This window comes from Eupeodes corollae, chromosome 2, assembly GCF_945859685.1.
Source record: "Eupeodes corollae chromosome 2, idEupCoro1.1, whole genome shotgun sequence".
Taxonomy (NCBI): Eukaryota; Metazoa; Arthropoda; class Insecta; order Diptera; family Syrphidae; genus Eupeodes; species Eupeodes corollae.
In genome coordinates, this window is record NC_079148.1 from 43,038,664 (window position 1) to 43,060,597 (window position 21,934).

Below are 21,934 nucleotides of genomic sequence, written 5' to 3' on the forward strand. Positions count from 1 at the left end.
AATTTGACAACAACGTGTCTTCATTATTAGAGAACATTTCAAAAATAGTGAAAGCTTGGCGGCTGCAGTTCGAAAATTTCACACAAAATATGGTCGGAATAGTGTTTTAACTTCGTCAACTGTGAAGAGATTAATTGAAATGAAAAGTCATGGAGACTGGATCCGTTGGAGACGCCAAAAAACACTGGTCGTCCAAAAACAAGCCGTTCAAATGTGAATGTCGAAGCAGTGCGTGAGAGTGTTGCTGACAATCCAGGAACCTCAATTCGACGTCGTGGACAAGAATTGCAAATTTCAAGAACCTCTCTACAGCGTATACTCACCAAAGATCTGTGTCTTTATGCTTACAAAATTCAATTAACACAACAATTGAAGCCTAATGACCATGGACAGAGAAGAGAGTTCGTTGAACGGATTATTAAACATCAACAAATGGACCCTGATTTTTCGAGCAAAATCATCGTAAGCGATGAAGCACATTTTCATCTTGATGGCTTTGTCAATCGCCAAAATTGCCGCATTTGGGGTTCGGAGAACCTACATGTGATTGTCGAAAAACAAATGCATCCACAACGCGTGACTGTATGGTGTGGATTTTGGGCTGGAGGCATAATTGGGCCATATTTTTTTGAAAATGATGCTGGTCAAACAGTGACTGTTACTGGTGCTCGATATCGCGAAATGATTACACAGTTCTTTCTGCCAAAATTGGATGATATTGTTGTGTCCAATATGTGGTTTCAACAAGACGGTGCCACATGTCATACAGCCCGTGAAACAATTCAATTACTGCATGAGACATTTCCAGGTCGTGTACTCTCTAGTTTCGGTGATCAAAATTGGCCTCCTACATCGTGTGATTTAACACCATTAGACTTCTTTTCATGGGGTTATTTGAAATCACAAGTCTATGTCAACAGGCCCACAACCACCCGTGCATTAAAGGAGGAGATTCAACGCTGCATCAACGAAATTCAGCCACATTTATGCAGAATGGTCATGGAAAATTTCAACAAAAGAGTGCGCATGTGCATGCAAAGCCATTGGCCGTGGAAGCCATTTGTCCGATGTGTTATTCCATACATAACCCTATCCTATGTACTTTACGAGTCAATAAAAATATAACTATCAAAAGACTAAAAACGGCGTTTTCTATTTAATTCAAATCTTGCGTAAATTTTGGGACACCCTTTATTATTAAAAAAAATTATCTAATCATTTTTAAATCTTCTTGTGCGGTAAACACCAAAACGATTTATTTAAATTAAACTGAGATAAACCTTTTGGTGGAAACATAGCAAAACTCAATTATATTTTCTATTGTTTTCTCTTGCAAAATAAGACCAGTTAGTCCATTTTCATTAACGAAACAAAATAATATCAACAGTAACAGATTGATTTTTTCCCAAATGGAAAACACATGATTACAAATGCACAACTACTCAACGAACACAGCCATCGAAATGCAATATAAATCGTACGAACATTTGAGAACGAAATCACATAAGATCCATTCGAGACTCGTATAAATGTCAAAACCCCATCCATAGTGAGATTCTACTTTAACTTTTATCGGTAGTATTCATACTGCGGATTTTGTTTTTGTTATTCGTGTAAACTCCTACTATACTTTTGATAGATTTTCCAACAAAACACGGGTATTGACACATGTACATATATTTAATTTTGAAGGCCATTCCCAAAAAAAATATAACTGTTACATTACAATGTTTCTTTTCTTTATTTAAAGGAGTAGCTAATTCTCAAGTTTTTTTTTAAAGAAACAACAGAAATGTTAGACATTGTGTCTTGTTGATTGTTACCAAGGTCTCATTTGACTATCTGCTGAATTTCTTATCTTTGTTTAAATTCAATTAAATTGTTTAGTGTTTATATAATTAACCTTCAATTTGTTTCTTTTATTCCTTTAAGAAAGTTGTTGACTTCATATTAAACTAGAAAAAAAAACAAAGAGGCACGACAAAGTGAGCATGTGACAAGACATCTAGCTTGACCTTCATTTGCAAGCATAAGGTAAATCATTCAATTTTGGATTGTAAATTGATAAATTAAACTTTAAAAAATAGTATCAGATATTTATTGAATGCCGTTTTAAATTTATTTGAACGAACACGATTTACTTAGTAAAAACATATGAATCTAAAAAAAATGGATTCGACAAAAAATTTGCATATGAAACTCTTTATGTATAATTAAAAAAAACAACATTTCTTCTACACCAAAATAATGGTTTTCTTAATATCAAAATTACCGGGTTTTTATAGTCAGTGACGATAGTAATAAACGGTTCAGAACCAATATTGAAAAAGATAGCAGCTAGTCCAAATGTGTTTCCAAGTCATATAAAATTGGGTTCAACAGTTGTAAAAGTTGTAAGCTCAGATCCCAACTTACATTATTTTTTTATTTTGAAGTTTATTTTGTTATGAGTTTGTGTTTATCAGGACCCTTAAAGAATCACAGCGTTTGTACTTGAAATCCTAGAAATTTTGGAGAATGCTACATAAAAACGACACTATGTCCTCTGAGGGACTCATTTTGACGTTTCTTCATTTCTAATTGACGGTTAAAAAAAAATAGAAGATGTAGGTAAAAATTGATGAAACTCCATAAGATTCTAATACGCGGACCGTAAAATAATTTGAGCTATTAAGTCATATTTGGAGAAAAATTTAAAAAAATAAAAAAAATAATTTATACGAAACACATACGCATAGTACAAAAAATCTTCGTACAGAAAACTATTTTTAGTGTTTTTTTGAAAAAAAGTACAAGGAATAAATGTAAAAACCAAAGTGGTCAGGGCTATCGTGAATCGCACTTCTCGAGAAATTTTCCCCAAATTCGAAAAATAGCTATCGTAAACTAATTTTGAAATTAGGGAAAAATTCCGCGAGAAATATTTACCTATCGTGAACTATTTTTTTATGGGAAATTTCCTTCGCTTTCTCGAGAAATATTTCGTTACAATTTTGCAAGGGATTCCGGAAAGTTATCTGTTGATATGTGGTTATCTCTATAAAAAATAAACAAAACTATAAAAATAATTGATTTTTGAAGGTCTAAATCTTCAAATTCCAAACAAATAGAAAAATTAATTTCCTCAATGGAAAAAAATTCGGGCATTGCAAATTGCTTTACTAATAACAGTTAAAATTTTGGAATCGGCCAGAACAAGACCTCAACTCCATTGGGCACATTATGAAAATAATTGCTGAGTGGAAAAAAGTGAGTGGTTTACGATTTTAATGATGCTTTTTTGTAAAAAATGTTAATTTTTAAGGTTTGGCAAGATAAAAAAAAATATGTAAGGAAGAAAGTGTCTGAGAATTTGACACACAAAAAAGCGACTGGTGGAGGCCCATGCAAAGAATATAAATTCAGATCTTTAGAAGAGGCAATAATAGGTAAAGATTTGTAAAATGGTAGAGTCGGTGGAAGGAATTCCAAATTCTTCCACTTTTGGATTGCCTTCGAGCTCAAGAAAAAGAAACTTCGAGGAGGAAAACAATTTACCATCATCAATATGCAATCGCCCAATTGAAGAAGAAGTAAATAAAACATTGGATGAGGAGATTTTTATACAAATGTTTTGCAATTCGCCAGATTTGCAGCAGAAAAATAATGTTGTTAAGCAGGAAGCCGAAGATAATTTTAACATTCCTCACAAGAAGACAAAAATTTTGCGTCCAACAAGAGAAAAACAGAGAGCCATAGCAACAAAAAAGTATATTAGAAAAAGAAATAGAAATTCAAAGGGAGCTCTGTAACAAGATCGGTAATGCAGTCTTGTCAATGAAACATCACCAAGAGCAAATGTAACAAATGTAATTATTTTGTATCAAAGCTCACTTCTTTGCTTTTTCTTTAAAATGAAATTTCAAACTGTTCGAACATTATTTTCGAATATTTTTTTTCTCGTTTCATGTTGGTAAAACTTATTCGCAGGGAAAAGCATTCCGCCAGGAATTCCTGATAGGATGAATGTGTTCTCGAGAAGAGAAAAATTCCGTGAGAGAAATATTTCCCAAGGAATTGCCGATAAGGCTGATGAAAAAAAGTTAGTTTCCACTTTCACCTTTTTACCAAATTTAGAAGAATTGTAATTGTGATTTTCAAAACCTTTTTTTGAATATATTGTTATAATAAATATTTTATCTCAGAATCAACAATAAGAAAGCTGTTGTACGGATACTTTTTGAACTATGTGTAGTTGAATAATTTCCTTTCCATATGACGGCAATATTTCATTTACCCTATTTTTGATTTATGTCTTTTTTTCATTAATTGTAAAAAAAGACCACCTTTGTTGTTGTTAACTCCATATTTGCATTCTGTATTCAAAACGATTAATTAAAATCATTGCGCTTGCTTTATGCAAATCATTTAATTGTTCTGTTTTTATCTTATGCACACGAAATGTATGCCACGAGATCGGTAATAAGTTTGTATTCTATGCTGCTCATAGTTGATCTTTTATTTTAACTTTGTTCATAATGTGTACCAGTTTCTTCTTTGTGATAAGACATCTTAGTAAATTCAAAAATTGTCAATGAAAAACTTACGTTTCCCGTTTTATGACCTTGATTGTATTATTTATTAACAACATACAAATTGTTTACGCTAAGTAACAGTAATAATGGTAAGTTTTTGAATGTTAATAGGAACAATAAACAAGATATAACATACATTTTTGAATGTGCATACACAGCTGGGCAGGAAAGAAATGACAAAGCTTCTTTTATTGTACACAAAGTAAAAGATTTCAGAATTCAAAGGCGTACGTACAAAAATTGTATGTAATGAAATTTGGTAAAGATCTAGGGACTCGTGGCATTACAACTCCTTTAAGAAATTTAATTTATATTTAAATTTCTCGCAAAACGCTCTACAAACAATGATTGGACCTTCTAACATTAGTCTTAGGCGTTTAAAATTATACAATAGAAACTACTAGCTTTACTTAACAGTATATTGAAATTAAACAAGTTCTAAAGGCCCAACTATAATAGACCAAACCGAGCTTAAGCCAGCTTAAGGAAACGAACCAATACGCAGCCTTATATGTCACAAACCATAATAGACGTTCTGCTCAGTTTCGTTAAATTTCGCGCAATTACGCAAGAGCCATTTAAATAGCTCGAGCTTAAGCAAATGTCAAAATTGCTTAAGTTACTTGAATCTATTATGGTTACTTTTTGTTTTGACGATAACTTCTAATAACTTTTCATTCGGTTTTGACATTAGCTTACTTTTGGTTAAGTCGATTATAGTTGGGCCATAAGACAGAAGAAAACCAAGCGAAACATCTCCAAGAGAAGACTGAAAGATCATTTGCACCTAAAAGTCTTCAAGGGAAATAAAAAACAAACTGCAGCTTTCAATAATTTCCATAATTGTTCGTAGATGACTTGTTGAAGAACGATCACAAGAATGGTGCCAAAAGGAGGCAAAAAGTGGAGGAATGTTTTGTGGATGGACAAAGAAAAGATATATTTTTTTCGGAAGTGATGGTAGACAAACCGTTAGAAGGATTCCTTTGAAAGAACTTAATCCCAAATACATCTAGAAAACGGCCAAGAATGGTGGCGGCAGTGTCATACTTTGGGGTTAATTTTCTTGATATGGCGTTGGAACAATACATTTGATTTAGAGTAAAATGGATCAAAATATGAAGGTGAATATCATGAAGGATACAAGCTGCCTTATGCGGACGACAACATGCCTCTCAAAGTTGCCTACAGCAGGACAACGACCCTAAGCACAATTCCAAATCTGCGTAAAAGTATTTAAAAGACGAAAAAATCTGCGTATTGTGGGAGATTTCAAATACGCGGTTGGGAAAAACTATTATTAACGAACTGCAAATATCCCTTGAGAGGGAAGGCTACAGAGTGGTTGCGTACGCCGATGATATTGCTATCGCCATCACAGGAGAATATCCTAATACACTGAGAGACCTCCTCCAAAACGCACTCAATATGCTTACTAGATGGGCTGATCACTGCGGGCTTAGTATTAATCCTACTTCAATAAAAGGTGTACCACTATTTTTTACCAATGAAGCCAGATATCATGGTCTGATATTGGACAAAAAATTAAATTGGAAATCTAATATACAGGAAAGAGTTAAAAAAGCTACAGTAGCTCTTTTCCTTTGCAAGAAAGCCATATGAAGCAAATGTGGTTTTCATCCTCATATAACCTATTGGCTATACAAATCGGTCATCCGACCAATACTTATGTACGGGGTTGCAGTATGGTGGAATGCACTGGAGAAAGTCACATACTATGACAAACGTCCGACGCACCGCATGTCTCTGCTCAAGCGGGGCATTGAGAACTATACCCTCAGCAGAATTAGACACTCTCCTCCATCTGACACCCTTGGACATCTTTAGCAAACAAGTGGCAGCGAGTACAGCTATAAGACTCAACGCCTCATCCCAATGGACCAAAAACAATGTGGGCCACTCCATCATTTTGAACCTCTTTGGTTCTATACCAAAGTACATAGACTACACTATTCCAAAACCCCAATTTGGAAAAAACTTACAGGTATCCATTCCATCCAAAGATGAATAGGAATACAACAAATTTCTGGATGACAAAAGCATTCATTTTTAAACAGATGGATCCAAGACAAATGAGGGAGTTGGTAGTGGATTGTACTCAGAAAAGCTTAATCTAAGCATCTCATTCCGCCTCCCTAATCATCGTAGCGTCTGCCAAGCGGAAACTTTAGCGATATCAACTTCTGATATCCGCATCTTCTCTGACAGTCATGCTGCTATCAAATCCTTTGACGGTTTCTCAACCAAATCTCTAACGGCCCTCGATTGTCGATCGTCTCTTATGGAGATGGCTCAGTAATTTGGGTGCCGGGCCACAGAGACATCACAGGAAATTGTAGAGCCGATGAACTCGCTAAAAATGGAACCGTCATGTCATAGGTATACCGATAGCTAAATGTAAACTTCTGCTAAAAGAAACAGCTTTTACGATAACAAACTCGAGGTGGCACAATTTACCAACATGCACAGCCACAAAACTTATATGGCCTTCACTGGACCTAAAGCGCTTTAAAGACTTGTTATCTCAAAACAGGCTTCATATTAGCTACCTAATAGGTATCCTTAGGGGACTCTGTCTTATAGGAAGACACGCAATACGACTTGGTGTAGCCTCAAATGACTTCTGCAGGAGCTGTTTGGACGAGGAAGAAGAGGAAACAATCTCTCACCTTCTCTGGACTGCCCTGCTTTATCACTAAGACGCAAACTTCATCTCGGAGACTACTCTTTTAATAAACCCAGTGAACAACTAGCTAAAAAGGATATCAAATATCTTCTTCCCTTTATAAAAAGCTCAAAATGGTTCGACTCGTAAGAAGTATTTCTCTCGATTCTAGTGGTATCACAATGGGCCTTTTCTTTTGGCCTAAGTGCGTGAATTCTGAATCCGCAGCCACTTTAACCTAACCTGTATTTATGAATTTAAACTATTTTAAGTTATTATTTTACTATAAATAATGGATGATTTTAGTTTGAAAGAAAGAAAATAAGAAAATGAAGACCATCTTATTGGAAAACACATCATACCAAAAAAATCGATGCTACGTTCACGTATTTGTAGCAGAAATATTTTCGGATTAGAGTGTACGTAAGAAAATCACAGTTTGTTAGTGTTGCAGAGGTTTAAAAATTGTTATCTAGATTTTGAAAAATAAATACTTATTGTACAAATTTATGAGCAAGTCTAGTTTAAGAAGATCAGTTGTCAAACTTACATTTAATGCTAAAAGCTTCAAAACATATTATACTCATACATCGATACATACAAACAAAGTTTAACAGAAAAGATCAACCAACAATACAAGACAATGAGGTGTATTATCGCCTTCACCTGCATCAATTCGGTACATAACATTATTAACAAGTGGAAATTTGGACTTTTAAACAGCTTGTTCATGATGAAGATGACAAAGTTGCGTTATTTTAGATTTTCAAAGAGCGTTCGAAACAATCTATAGAATAATATTAGTTGAAAAATTGGAGAAATATGATGTACATGGTATTAAACTTAAGTGGTTCAAAACATATTTAACAAATAAATCCCAGAAAACTTGTGTTAATGCTGAACTATCCAGTGCAAAATTTACAAACTTTGGTGTACCACAAGGAACAATTTTGGGTCCTTTATTATTTCTTATACAGTTGTGTTCATAAAAATAGCAGTTCGCTCAAAATAAAACAATATTAACGTTATAATACATTTCATTAAACTTCTAATAATAAACTGCGTTCTTAACATCCCCCACAAATTTACGATGGGGTTAAGGTCGGGGGATTGAGCGGGTCACTCCATAACGGATAACTTCTTCTGCGCAAACCATGGTTTTGCCTTTTTTGACGTATGTTTTGGGTCATAGTCTTGTTGGTATACCCAAACCAACAGCATTTCCTCCTCAGCATAGGGTAACATAACCTCCCCGAGAATGTGCACATACGCACCTCCATGAGATAAATAGGCCCGACCCCATAATACGAAAGCAAGCTCGTATCATAATTTTTCCTCCACCATGCTTTACTGTTTTTATAGTGTACTGTGGATAGTATGCTGCATTTTAGGGTCTTCTCACATATTCTCGACGACCCTTGGCCCAAAAAGGACGAATTTGCTTTTATCGCTTCACAGAACATTCCTCCATTTCTCTTTTTTTCAATCTTTATGTACTTTAACAAGCTCCATTGTCTTTGCCAAATGCCTTTTCGTCAAGAATGGTACCTTGCGTGGACTTCGGGCCGGTAGCTTCGCTTATAAATGACTTCTTCGTATTATGACAGCGCTAACAGACAGTTGAAGTCCATTTCTTATTTTCCTAGAGCCTATGAAAGGGTTCTGTTTTGCTAAATGAATAATTTTGCGGTCAGTTCTTTCAGTGGTCATCCTTTTTGGGCCTTGCGTTTTCGGTTTATTTTGCCATTTAAAGGCGTTACTGACCATTTTTGCTGAGCAGCCTAGGATGTCTTAAATATTTTGGTAGGTTTTCCCCTCCAAACGCAGTATTCGAATAAGTTTTCAAATTACTTCGGTGCAGTGTCTTGACCGTCCTATTGTTTATTTTTGATCTAATATTTTTTTAATTTTTTATATGCTTGTATGGTACAAATACTTTAATACTTTATATAGTATAATATTTACTTGAAAAATAAAAAAAAATGATTTCTTAACACTTTTCAATTATAAAATCAAAAGCAATGCTATTTTTATGAACACTTTATATCCAGAGATTTCGAAATAATGGGTGTAATGGTTAGTTAAAGACTAATTTGACCAAAACTAAGTGTATGGTCATTAACAGTGATTATCGAATTAACCTTGAAATTGATAACTCCAAACTTGAACAAGTTGATGCACTTAAATACTTGGGTATTAAAATAGAAAGTAAATTAAACTTTAAAAGCCATATTCAATACACAATTGGTCAAATATCAAAAAGAAATAGTTTTTTTTTTTAAGAATTAGGAAAAATATAAATAAATAAAAAATCTGAATAGGTTCACAAATATTTTCACCACACTGATGGCCTCCCTTCATATGTATTGCAATGACACATCTTTTTTATACATATAATAAAAGAGCATCATTTTGTGCTTGTTTTGGGAGAAATAAATCTGTCTTAAATCTTACCGTTATTCTCCCACGGTTGCTAGACTAAATTTAATCATAAAAATAAGCATTTTTTGGCTCATCTGAATAGGTTCAACGGATGATATGGAATACAAAATGTTACCCTTTTCTATTGTATCATTATTTAACAATAGTTTATAATAAGTGTTGCCACCTCTTTTTAATATAAATTCTCGTAAATTCGATTCGGAATGGAACTATACAATTTTTCCAGGTATTACAGCGAAATTTCTTAACAGGCTTTTTTAATGGCTGCGATTAATGACTTTTTGTCTTTGAACTGCCTCCCTGACTATTATACTTTACCTAAGAGAAGTCCCCACACATTCTCTATTATGTTAAGGTCAGCGGAGTATGGGGGCCACACCAGCATCTCCACATTTTGGCTCTCTATTCACTGCCTTAATGTCCTCGCTGTATGGGTAGGGCGCATTATCATGTTGGAATGTCCGCGATATTGGTCCAAAGAGATCAGAAATCTGTGGAAAGGCCTTTTCTAACACACCTTTATATGAATTTGCATTCATTCTCGATGTAAAAAATTTGAGCTTTAAAACTCCGTAGAAGAAAATAGCTCCCCACACCATAACACTGCCTTCACAGATATGCAGCCGACTTAAATAATGCTCCCCTTTTCGAAGGTCAGGGCCGTCTAAATTTAACTTTTTCTCATTTGAAAAAATCACCTTTTCCACTCTGACTTTCACGACATGAATTTCTTACCGAACTTGAGACGATTTTCTTTCCTAGATTCGTTAAGTGGTGGTTTTTTCTGATTTTTTTTTCTTTTCAAACGAGAAGCACTTTTAATAACGCGTTTTACCGTAGCTCAAGTGCAATTGACACCGGTTTTTATTTTTATTTTTGACGCGAAATTATAAGAATTAGAAGCTGTTCTGATGATAGCACGTCTATCAGCCATTGATAAGGCCGTAGAAGTTCCTCTTTTCATGTTTTTTCCATAATTTTGGATATATCGCAAGTAACTGCCTACCAAATTTTGACTTTTTTTTTAAATTTTTTCGCTATAAGTCGTTGGCTTAGGCCTGATTCCCGAAATGCTTTTATTTTGCCTTTTTCTGCCTCGCTTCAAGATTTTCCTCGACCCTTAAAATGCTTGTTTTTATGAATACATTTAGTCTAACTACCGTGGGAGATTAACGGTAAGCTTTAAGACACATTTTTTTTCTCCCAAAACAAGCACATAATGATGATCTTTCATTACATATATAAAAAAGATGTATCATTGCAATACATGTGAAGAGATGTCAACAGTGAGGTGAAAATATTTGTAAACCTATTCAGATGAGCGGCAGTGTATGTGCTGTTAATATTTATAATACAATAGTTAAACCTCATTTTGACTTCTGTTCAACTATTTTATTCCTATGAACCAATGAAGAAATTAAACGTCTTCAGATTCTGCTAAATAAAGCGATGAGAACTATTACAAGAAGCAGTTTTCGAACACCTTTGGACACATAAAATAATAGCAGCGTTAACGCCAAAAATAGTTAAAACTAATAAAATAAAGTATAAGTCAACTAAAATAGCCAACAAACAGTGAGTATTTTCTGCAAATATCATTTTTTGTTATTTTGCATGTTTTTTTGTTAAATTTATTAAACATTGGTGATATGTATGTTAAGAATACGAGATTATATGTGTATTAATATTCTCTTTACTTCTCTTTTTAATGATATGAATGTATTGGAAAGTTATACGATGTAAGCTTGAGTCAACTGATAGGTTAGAAATAAGTTAGTCTTAAGATGATGAATTAAAGGTACAGACTCAAAAGTGAAATGGTGTTCTTATTAAAATACATTAATTGGGACGAGGAAAACATTGCAGTCAAGACCTACGCCAAATCATACGCCAAATGAGGAGCCCCGGACAATCGTTCAGGCAAATCCAAAACAAATTTAACGTTTCTGCAAAGCTGATCCATAATGCCATCAATTTTGTGTGAAAAAATGGAAACCAGAGGTCGAAAACGCAAATTGAAGGACGGGGAGCATAGGCAAATAGTTAAAATGTTAAAGAAAGACCCCTTAAAATCAGCTGTGGAGATAAACAAAGAGCTCCAGCTCAATGTGAGCGATGAGACAGTGCGTTGCACTCTTCGCACAGCTAACTTAAAGGCATGCCATTCAAGAAGAAAGCCACTCCTCTCCAAACGTCATCTGGTTCAACGCCTTGCTTTTGCAAAAAAGAGAGAAGTGGCCAGAGTTCCAGCCAAAACACACCATAAAAACAGTCAAGCATGGAGGCAGCAAAATAATGGTTTAAGGATGTTTTTCGTACAATGGTGTTGTTCCCATAAAAAAAAAATTGATGGCATTGTGGATCAACATGCGTATGTCCAAATTTTGGAGGATATGATGCTGCCTTACGCTGAAGAAGACATGCCTCTCAGATGGGTTTTCCAGCAAGACAATGACCCAAAGCAAGTACAACCCCAAAAATCAGGCAGAATTGTGGACTGCTGTACAAAGTGTGTGGAGGGGAATACCCATAGAGCCGTGCAACAAACTGGTGGATTCAATGCCAATAAGATGTGGTGATGTTATGAAAGTGAAGGGTTATTGTACAAAATATTAATGTGTTTAATAAATTATATTAATTATAAAATTTGATGAAATTATTGAATAAATGTTAATTTTTTGAATATTTATAAAACTGCTGCTATTATTTTGCGTGTCCAAAAGTTGCATTTTTTTAAACAAAGTGCCGTTATTTTATTTATATAATGCATATTGATATGATTGATGGTGATAATGAAATCTTATAATAAGAGTTTCAGAAAAAGCTTAAGTTAGAGAGAAAAAAGCAATAACAAAGATAATAAGGACTTAAAATATTTTGTGCGTACTTATGACGTAAAGTATCGTATGCAAGAGCCTTTTTAGTAGATAGAATGTCCTTAGCTTCAAGCATTAAACATATGAAAAAATTTTACTAAGGTTATTCAAACATGCCGAAATCAAAGTTTAATCAAATATTATTCGATGGATTAAGCACAATTGCAAAAATCGAACTTTTGCATTTTATATTTTCAATTTGAAGCCTAAATTATAATAAAAATCAAAGAAATACACTCTTCCAACAGTAGGTAAATACCTATTTCAAAAACCTCACTTAAGACAGTAAATAAGAAAATCAAAACATTTTAGATTTTTGTTGTTTACCACCTTTTAGAGTTTTTTTTGTTTTAATTTGGGTAGGTATCTATTTTGGTTGCGTCACCCTCACTATCAGACATCGTTGTTGTTGTAGTCGCGGTGGTTATGGAGTTAAACTGAATACCAAAGCTCTTTCCTTTCCCTTCATTACTTTTTTTTGCTTGAATTTTGTTGTCGTCGCTGTCGTGTCAATACAAAAACAACAACTAAAATCAATTTAACTCAGTCCAATCGAACATATTTATGTACATATAGGCACCTACTTTTAGCAACAACAAAAAAAAAGGAGATCAAAATATCTATAGGTACCACCCAACTTTTTTCTTTCAAGAACTACTTAGGTTGAGGTTCGCAAGTAGCTAATTGTAGATGATAAAATGGTAAAGGTTTTCCAATTTCTAAATAAAAACTTGTTACATTAATCTAAACAAGTAGAGAATTGGTTTGCTTTTGTTTTGGAAAGTTGTGTAAGAAGTCACAACACAAGTCAAGATAGACATCAAAAAATCAATCAATCGAGACCTAATAAATATATATGCAGGTAATAGAATTTAGAACTTACCTGCTTCTGAAACATATTCAAATTCGAAGTAGTTTTTAGCTTCCTTGCGAAAGAACTCAATGAAATCCTGTGCTACAATTGTGCCAGCTTGGTATTTGAGACGCCATTCCTTGAGCGGAGTCTCTGGCACTTCGCGCGGACGATTTCCATCTTCAAAGTCCAATTCGAATTCAATCATATTATTTTTATTGTTTTGTCTATTTTAATGTTGTTGTTTTCTTTTTTTGAATTTTATTGACTTCGTTTTCAATTTTGTTTACCACTTTTTTTTTGCAGTTCGGTTCCTTGTTGTTTAATTTAACTTTTATTGATTAACAAAAACAAACCCACGTTGACAAGATAAGTCATTAATTATGTTTTTTTTTTATTGTTTTTGTTTTGTGAGTCGTATTTTTGTTACAATTTTGTTTCGAGTGCTACAATCTGAACAGAAAGGGAAAAAAAAGAAGGAGGTTAAAAAAAAGAGTAGGAACACAAAAAAAGCAATGAATTTCACTTTTGTTTTTTTATTTTCAAAACAACGAGTCACTCAAATGAAACTTCCACAATTAAAACTCAGAATTAATGGCAAATGTTAAATAAAAATAGGCGAACACTCAAGAAAATTCTTAACAAAAAACAAAATAACACCCAACGATATCACAAGAAGAGGTGAATGAAAATTTGGTTCGTTCTTTGACAAAACAAAAAAGAAAAACCAATTGGAAATGGAAAATTACAACTAAACAATACACAAATTGTTCTTAATTAGAGTTTCAATTATTGATTGAAATGTTCAAAACAAAAATTAAACAAAACAAATAATCACAAAAAGAAACAAACAAACAAAATAGAGGAACGAACTTGTGCAGCAGCAATGCAACTTTGTGTGAATTGCTGTTGCCTCAGAGCCTGATGATGATGATGACTTGATTTGGTGATGAAACTATTTTATATTTGTTTCTAGCTTTTTGTGTATTCCTTTCTTTTGTGTTGTTTTTTTTTCTTTTATTATTTTCCTATCTGCGCCGTGGAATTTTGTGTGTGAAAAAAAAGGAAATTTTTTTAGGATTTTTTGAATTTTTCTCATTCACCTCTGAGTTTTAATCATTTCGAACGCACTTTCACTTGAAATTCACAATTTTTTTATCTTTAGCTTTCAATTTTCAAAAATAAATTTACAAATACGATAGGTATTTTTTCCTTTTCTTATGGAGGTTTATGTATATTTTTGAGTTGCACTGCACCTCTCAAGGGAAAAGGTTAAATAATCTTCCCGATTTGATGGTTTTTGGATTAATTTTTATTAAAATATATTGTGGGGAAATAAGATTTACACTTTTAAGTAATTTATAACTGTGGGGAGTGATTATTTTTGCCTTTTTTTGTATTTAAAAATATTTTTTGTCAAATATAAATCGCAATTTTTTTACTTTCTTATTCGCTGGCTGAACTGCATTCAGAGACAGAGCCAACAGCCAAGGTTCATGGTGTAGAGAAACAGAAAGAAATGTCAAAAGATTCTCGAAAATTGTCACTGAACTGTTTTGGTAGTTTTTCTACGATAGAAATCAGCTGTAAGTGCCAAGTTTCGCTTTAAGGTGGAGACGGAATGGATGGGATTGCTTTTTCGATTATTAACTAAGGACACGTACACATTTAACGTTTAAAAGTGGCAAATGGAAGTCAGTTTTTATTCATTTCGATCTGTTGTTTTTATCTGAATATTTAAAGACAAACCGTTTTGAAGTTTTGCCGGCTCAACTTTCCATTATCGCATCACGAATTTTGACTCGCGGTTTTTTTTTTATTTGATAGATATGGAAGCGAGGAAACATTTACTTCTATTTATAATTAATTTTCAAGGTTCACTTTTTTACATACAAAACACACAAAAATGGTTGATTTTGACATTTCTTCCCTGTTTTTTGTTCAGTGTTGCCATACTTGCTGTTTTTTGGGGTGGATTTCTTTGATTTTAGTGCTCAAATGCAAAAAGTACTTTGCATATACTCAAACTCGCACCCACCCGAAATCCTATAGTGATAGCAAGGAGGTGGTTGCAGCATGCCCCCCTTTACATACATAGCTGATAGTACGCCGCACAGTGGTGCGAGAGCGGAAAAAAGTCTTTTTAAGAAGTTATATTTATCCTTTTAAATTTTATGTTTAAGTACTCTTATATAACCCGAGCGTATGATTTAAAAGTATTTTTCAACATATATATTGTATGTTCTGATTTACAAGCCCTCAAAGTTGAAAAATAATTTTACTCAAATCGCGAACCGTATTTTCAACAAATTTTGAGATGTTTTTTTCCGAAGTTCCTTTAAATAAATTCTCTAGCTTCTTAAATAATTTAATTGGTCTATTTTCGATTATCTAAAATAAAAAAAAAATGATTATTTATAAAAGATACCTTCTATAAGTAGTCTGAAGCTTAAGTACTAGGAAAAAATGTGTTTTTTTTAAACTTTTTGATTTCAAAAAAAAGCTCCAAAAGACTCCAAGAAAATAAGTATGCCAGCATATGCTCCATGCATTTATGTAAAAGCACAGAAAAAATCAGCTGCAGATACGTGTAGATGTGGAAGTTATGATCAAAAATGTTTCACTGAATCGGATTTCAAAAAACTGCGTTTTGACGGTGGTGTTTACCAAAAAGTTTGATTTCTTCGTTATTAATTGTCAGTATGAACTGGTTAAGCCCATTATTTTAAGAAAAAATGTCAAACTTTATTTTAAAAATATAACAAAATTAATACATTGACACAGGTCTGAGATTTTCGATTTTTGCGAAACCATTTATTTCTGCCCGAAATTTTTTTTCAACTTTGAACTCAATTTTCTTGGAAAGAACACACGAAAAGCAATATAGTTTTATGATATTTTAAATTATATGATAGAGCTTAAAAAAAATAAAGAAAAGGATTAGGGATAATCCTTTATTTTTTTAGTTTTTTGCTAAAAGTAGGGCAGGTAGAAATAAAAAAGGTGTTATTTTTAAAGTTTTATTGCTTTGTTTTTGTTGTGTATTGCGTAATTTTGTATTACCTGGCGCAGGTTTCATTCGAGAAAATGCAGCCGAATTGTGACGAATGAAGATGTGATGCATCATATACTCATATCCTCGGATCCAATAATAACAGATTTAAGGCTACAGGCAAAAAAGAAAATACTTCAAATCAGCGCAAACGCTAAATACCTCATTTTAGCGTCATAAACTTACTACTTCATAATTGTTTGTTATTTATTTTTTGTATGTATTTATCTATTTATTTATTTAATTTTATAATATATATAGTTAGTAATAACATTTTGCTCAAAATAAAAAGTTATGATGTTTACTAAAAAAAACTTTTATTTAAATATAACATCAAAAGCCTCAAATTTTAGAAAAATGTCAATAACTTTTTTTCTAATAATTTTTTCTTGACCAAATTTTGACCAAGCGTATATAAGACTACTCTTAACATGTGTGTAAAATTTCATTAAAATTCGTTTAATAATTCAGATTTAACAGACTTTTTTCCGCTCTCTCATACAAAAATCAAAAACCCTCAAATTTTAGAAAAATGCCAATAACTTTTTTTCTAATAATTTTTTCTTGACCAAATTTTGACCAAGCATGTATAAAACTAATCTTAACATGTGTTTTAAATTTCATTAAAATTCGTTTAATAGTTTAGACTTTACAAATAGTTTTCCGCTCTCCCATACAAAAATTAAAAACCCTCAAATTTTAGAAAAATGTCAAAAACTTTGTTTATAATTATTTTTTTTCAACCAAATTTTGACCAAATATGTATAAGACTAATCTTAACATGTATGCCAAATTTCATTTAAATTTGTTGAACCGTTCAGATTTTACAGACTTTTTTCCGCTCTCCCATACAAACCGAACCACTGTGCGCCGTGCTATCAAATAAAAAACTAGTTTTAGACTCAAAAAATGCAAGACAAAAAAAGGACTGTGAAGCCCGAAAAAGAAAATATTTTTTTCTATGACTTAAAGTTGTTTCCTCGCCTTAATATTTAAAACAAGTTCTATTGAGGCCGCTACCTAACTGTAAAAAAATCAGAAGGAAATTTGTGCTGCGGTAAAGGAAAGTCGCGCCGTCTTGCCAATTTAGGTTTTTGTATGGTTAAGGAAAAAACGAAAAATAGTAAAGTTAGTAAGCTATACATTTTTAAATATATAAATACAAGTAGGACCGATATAAATTCATAAAACGTCATGAATCAAAAAGTGTTCAATGTGAACACTGTTGTTCGTTCGAATTCTGTCCTGTTCATATGAAAAAAAATCAAAGATCACTGAAATTCAGATTTAAGAGTAGATTTATTTGAGAAAAGTTTGGTTAGATTTGTTCACCAAGTTCACTAATAATATGTTTAAAGCGGAAAACACTTATAAATCTGCAAAGAGGTGCAAGTAAAACAGGAGAGTTGAAGAAATCTGGACAAATTTGATAAACCAGGTAAATGTATCTGATAAACTTGATGCAGAAGTAGTTGAAATTGCCATTGTTGACCATACTTAGTCATTTCAAAAAACTAGTGCAATAATGCAGTGTAATAAAGCTCCAATTTTGATATAAAGAAAAAACGTATTTTCTCAATGAAAAATCAATTAGTTTTTGTTTTATTGTAAAGAAAAACAGTAACAGTGAAATGGCTAGGGTAAGAGCCTCATAAGTTAAGACGATGTTTTTAAGGAGAAAATCAGTGAATATACAGAGTTATATATTTTGTGGTTTGAAAAGTAAACGTAAATAAAACAGATACAAATTATTTTTGTTCATGATATTTCTTTTTATTGTAAAGTTTGAACGTTGATATTATGTGTGAAACACTACATCATTTAATTTTCGATCATTTTTTGACACATATTGGGCGGTATCTCAACAATAACGAATGTTGTTTTTTAACTGCTCAAGATTTAAAAGTTTATCTGTATAAGCACGGTCTTTTGTGTAGACCCACAATAAGAATTTCAGCTGTGTCAAATAGCATAATCTTGGTGGTCAGTTGATATCGCCACGACGAGCAATTACGTGGCCATTAAATGTCTCTTGCAAACCACATATTCTTTGAGTCGCATTCTTTAATAACAGGCAAAACAAATTTGGCTGACAGTAGTTCCATCGTCTTTTTCGAAGAGGTAAGGTCCAATCCTTGACTTTTTGTGGATGTAATGGCCTCTTTTCAATTACTTGAGGATTCTTAGAACCCCAAATACGACACTTGTGTATATTAACATACGCACCGAGTGAGAAATGTGATTCGTCGCTGAAGAATTTTTGTTCGAAAAACCGCCTTTTGTTCAGGCACGTATTCGACGTATCTACCACGTGTCGTTGTGAATAGTCAGCTGGTTTTAGTTGTTGTGTGCAAACCATAATTTGAAGTAACCATAATTTCTGATAACGACGAGGAATCAACATATTCAGGTCTTTGGCATGACTTTCACTTACAGCAGCGAAATTTACGATGTTCAAGCAAAACGATGATGCACAGGCCTGAAAATATCTATAACCAATGCAGACTCTAAAAATTTCTTCAAAATTTCGCCAATTGCTTGCTTAGTTGGACAATTATGAAAACCCTAATCTCCTCTAAAAGTACGATATGTGGCTGTGGCAGAGACATCATTTTTGTAGTAGGTTTTAACAATTCGTATGCGTTGTTCGATAGTTAGGCGATCCATTTTCATAAATTTCAGACTTTCAACTGAAAACAAAATTGGTTTAATAGCTTAGTTTGACAACTGTCGAGTCTTAGCCCTATACTTTTGAAACAGAAAAAAGGATAACCTTAAGCTATGATCAGCATATTTGAATTGAAATTTTAAAATTAGAATGCGATTGCTACAACGTGTATCCTTCCTAGATAGATATTAAAATCTTAGTTAGTTAGTTAACGTAAAAAAAACATTATACTAAATTATTTCCACATTTAAACAAATATTTTAAAACAAATAAAAGAAAATTATATCTCTTACTTCAGGATCTTTAGCTGGTCTCTATGCTTCCCCGATACTGAAGTTGATGCCAGCGCTGATATGATTACAAGTTTAATTCTCCTGGGAATGAGAACTTTTATCCCGAATAGGGTTAAAAGCACCAGACCCAAGGAAAACGCATGGTTCGATGCGAGCTGTAAAGAGGTTATTAGGGTCAAGAAGGTAAGTTTCCGTTGTTTTAAAGCCAATCCAACTCAGGAAAACCGGAATAAGTTCAAGCAAGCCAGACCTGCAACGCCCATATTCGACGGACCAAATTTGTACATGACCAAAAATTACTGCAGTGCCCCAAAGGCAGTACAAATTATTGGTCATTTGTAAAAAATATGGTTAATTCTTTCTCTTCCTCGGTTCCTACGCTCGATGTGAATGACACTACATCATTTGTTAGCTCTTTAGAAAAAGCAAATCTCTTTGCTAGGCAGTTCGCCGCCAATTCAACGCTGCCAGTTAGTGTTATGACTCCGCCTGTACTTGAGTGAGTAAGTCATTCTATGGGACCAATCTTTTTTTGCACTCGTACTGTAGCGAGAGTCCTAAAAGATCTGAACATACATAAATCTGCTGGTCCGGATGGAATCCCTGCTATTGTTCTGAAGAGGTGTTCTTCATCGCTGGCAAAACCACTGCGTAAGCTTTTTCATCTGTCCTACTCCTCAGGTCTCGTTCCGAACGGATGGAAAACCGCATTTGTCCAGCCTATTCCTAAAAAAGCGAATCTTCCTCACCGTCTAATTACCGACCGATTGCACTTACGTCCTTTCTTTCCAAGGTCATGGAAACGCTGGATAATTATCAGCTCAAGAAATATCTTGAAGAACGGATGCTTTTTAATGACCGACAGTATGGCTTTCGTAGCAATAGGTCCACTGGTGATCTCATAATTCATCTCACCGAACAGTGGAACAAATTTTTACATAGTTTTCAAGAAAGTAAGATTATTGCACTTGATATTTCAAAAGCATTTGATAGGGTTTGGCATCAGGCTCTCTTATCGAAAATGAGTGCTTTCGGTTTTCATGAATCCCTGCTTCATTGGATTAGTAAATCAAGTCTGAAAACCACAAAATAAATGCTGGTGTGCCCCACGGCTCTGTTTTATCTCCAACACTCTTTTTCATTTTTATTAATGATCTCCTGTCTGCAACATCTAATCCAATACATTGTTTCGCTGACGATAGTACTCTTAGTTTTTCATATTCGTTTTCAGATTCACACCCCTCTTCTTCGGATGTGGAACTGCGACTACAAAATATGATAAGCTCATTAAATTCCGACCTAAACAGCATTGTACAACGGGGAATAAGAAACCGCGTGGAATTTAATGCTTCGAAAACGCAATGCTGTCTTGTACCGTTAAAGCTAAATATACCCCCCCTGCCATTATCCATAAATGGCACTTGCATCGAGGAAATTGAACAAATCAATATTCTCGGTATGTGTATTCCAACCACTTTTTGTAGAACGATCACATACGCGATGTCGACAAAAATGCCGCAAGATGTTTGGGTTTTTTAAAGCGATGCAAGAAGTTTTTCTCCCCCTCTGATCTGGCTGTTATTTACAAGACTCATATACGTCCAAAGCTTTAGTATAACTTCCATATCTGGGCTGGTGCTCCTACAACTTACTTAAGCCTCTTGGATAGTATTGAACTTAGAGCATTTAGATTGATTGGTGATATTATCTTCATAAGATCATTTACGTTACTTGAACATCGTCGAAATGTTTCTTGTCTCATCCTCTTTTACAGTTATTTTAATGGTTTATGCTCTAGAGAAATATCCAGCTGCATTCCTCCCCTTAAACAGTTCAACCGTAATACTCGCGCTTCTAGGAATGCTCATCAAAATACCCTCGAGCCCAACTTCGGTCGTACTGTCAAGTACAGAGATTCGTTCTTTAGCCGTACTATGCGAATGTGGAATGCCTTGCCACACTCTGTCTTTCCCAGCTATTGCAATATTCAGGAGTTCAAAACTAATTTGCACCGACATCTCCTTTCAAACCTTCTCTCCCTTTCCTAGTGCTCACACTGTGTCTACATAATAAGGGTAATATATGAGCTTATTATAAAAAAAAATCTTTCTGTATAACAAATATCTTTCTCGTTGCATAAATAAGCCTTAACTATGTCTGGAAATTGTAATTCTTTTTGAAAAGACGCAAGGGATTTAAGATGAGGATCTTAGGAAATTTCGATCATGAATTTACCATTAATTATATGGGTTATCCGAATTTTCCAAAGCTATTTTAAAGCACTAATCTCAAAGCAAACAATTATTATTATAAACAAAAGTTAAAATAGTATTTAACCCCGTGCCCAATATTTTAAATTTAATTTTACACTGTTCGTGTTCGGTTATCTTTTTTTATTTAAAAATTATTGCAAGTATCTGCAAGAATATGAATAGTGTCGGATAGTTGGGATTTTTGCTGTTCTAAATCCTGAATTGATTCCGATATGCA

At 33.5% G+C, this 21,934-nt stretch overlaps 1 protein-coding gene across 7 annotated transcripts in view; it reads right to left on the reverse strand.

Moving 5' to 3' along the window:
• Window positions 1-15,000, reverse strand: part of LOC129948456 (E3 ubiquitin-protein ligase UBR1) — a 39,462-nt gene extending 24,462 nt beyond the window's left edge. For 2 of the 7 annotated variants that reach the window (XM_056059466.1, XM_056059460.1), the window contains exons 1-2: window positions 14,535-14,899; window positions 13,462-13,884 (exon numbers count right to left, since the gene is read on the reverse strand). In XM_056059466.1, coding sequence (XP_055915441.1) covers window positions 13,462-13,639 — 178 coding nt within the window. In that variant the 5' untranslated portion in view covers window positions 13,640-13,884; window positions 14,535-14,899. Of the gene's footprint in view, window positions 1-13,461; window positions 13,885-14,304 lie in introns of all 7 variants that reach the window. The other 5 variants (XM_056059465.1, XM_056059462.1, XM_056059463.1 and 2 more) reach the window with 5 other exon arrangements.
• Window positions 15,001-21,934: the final 6,934 nt, after the last annotated feature.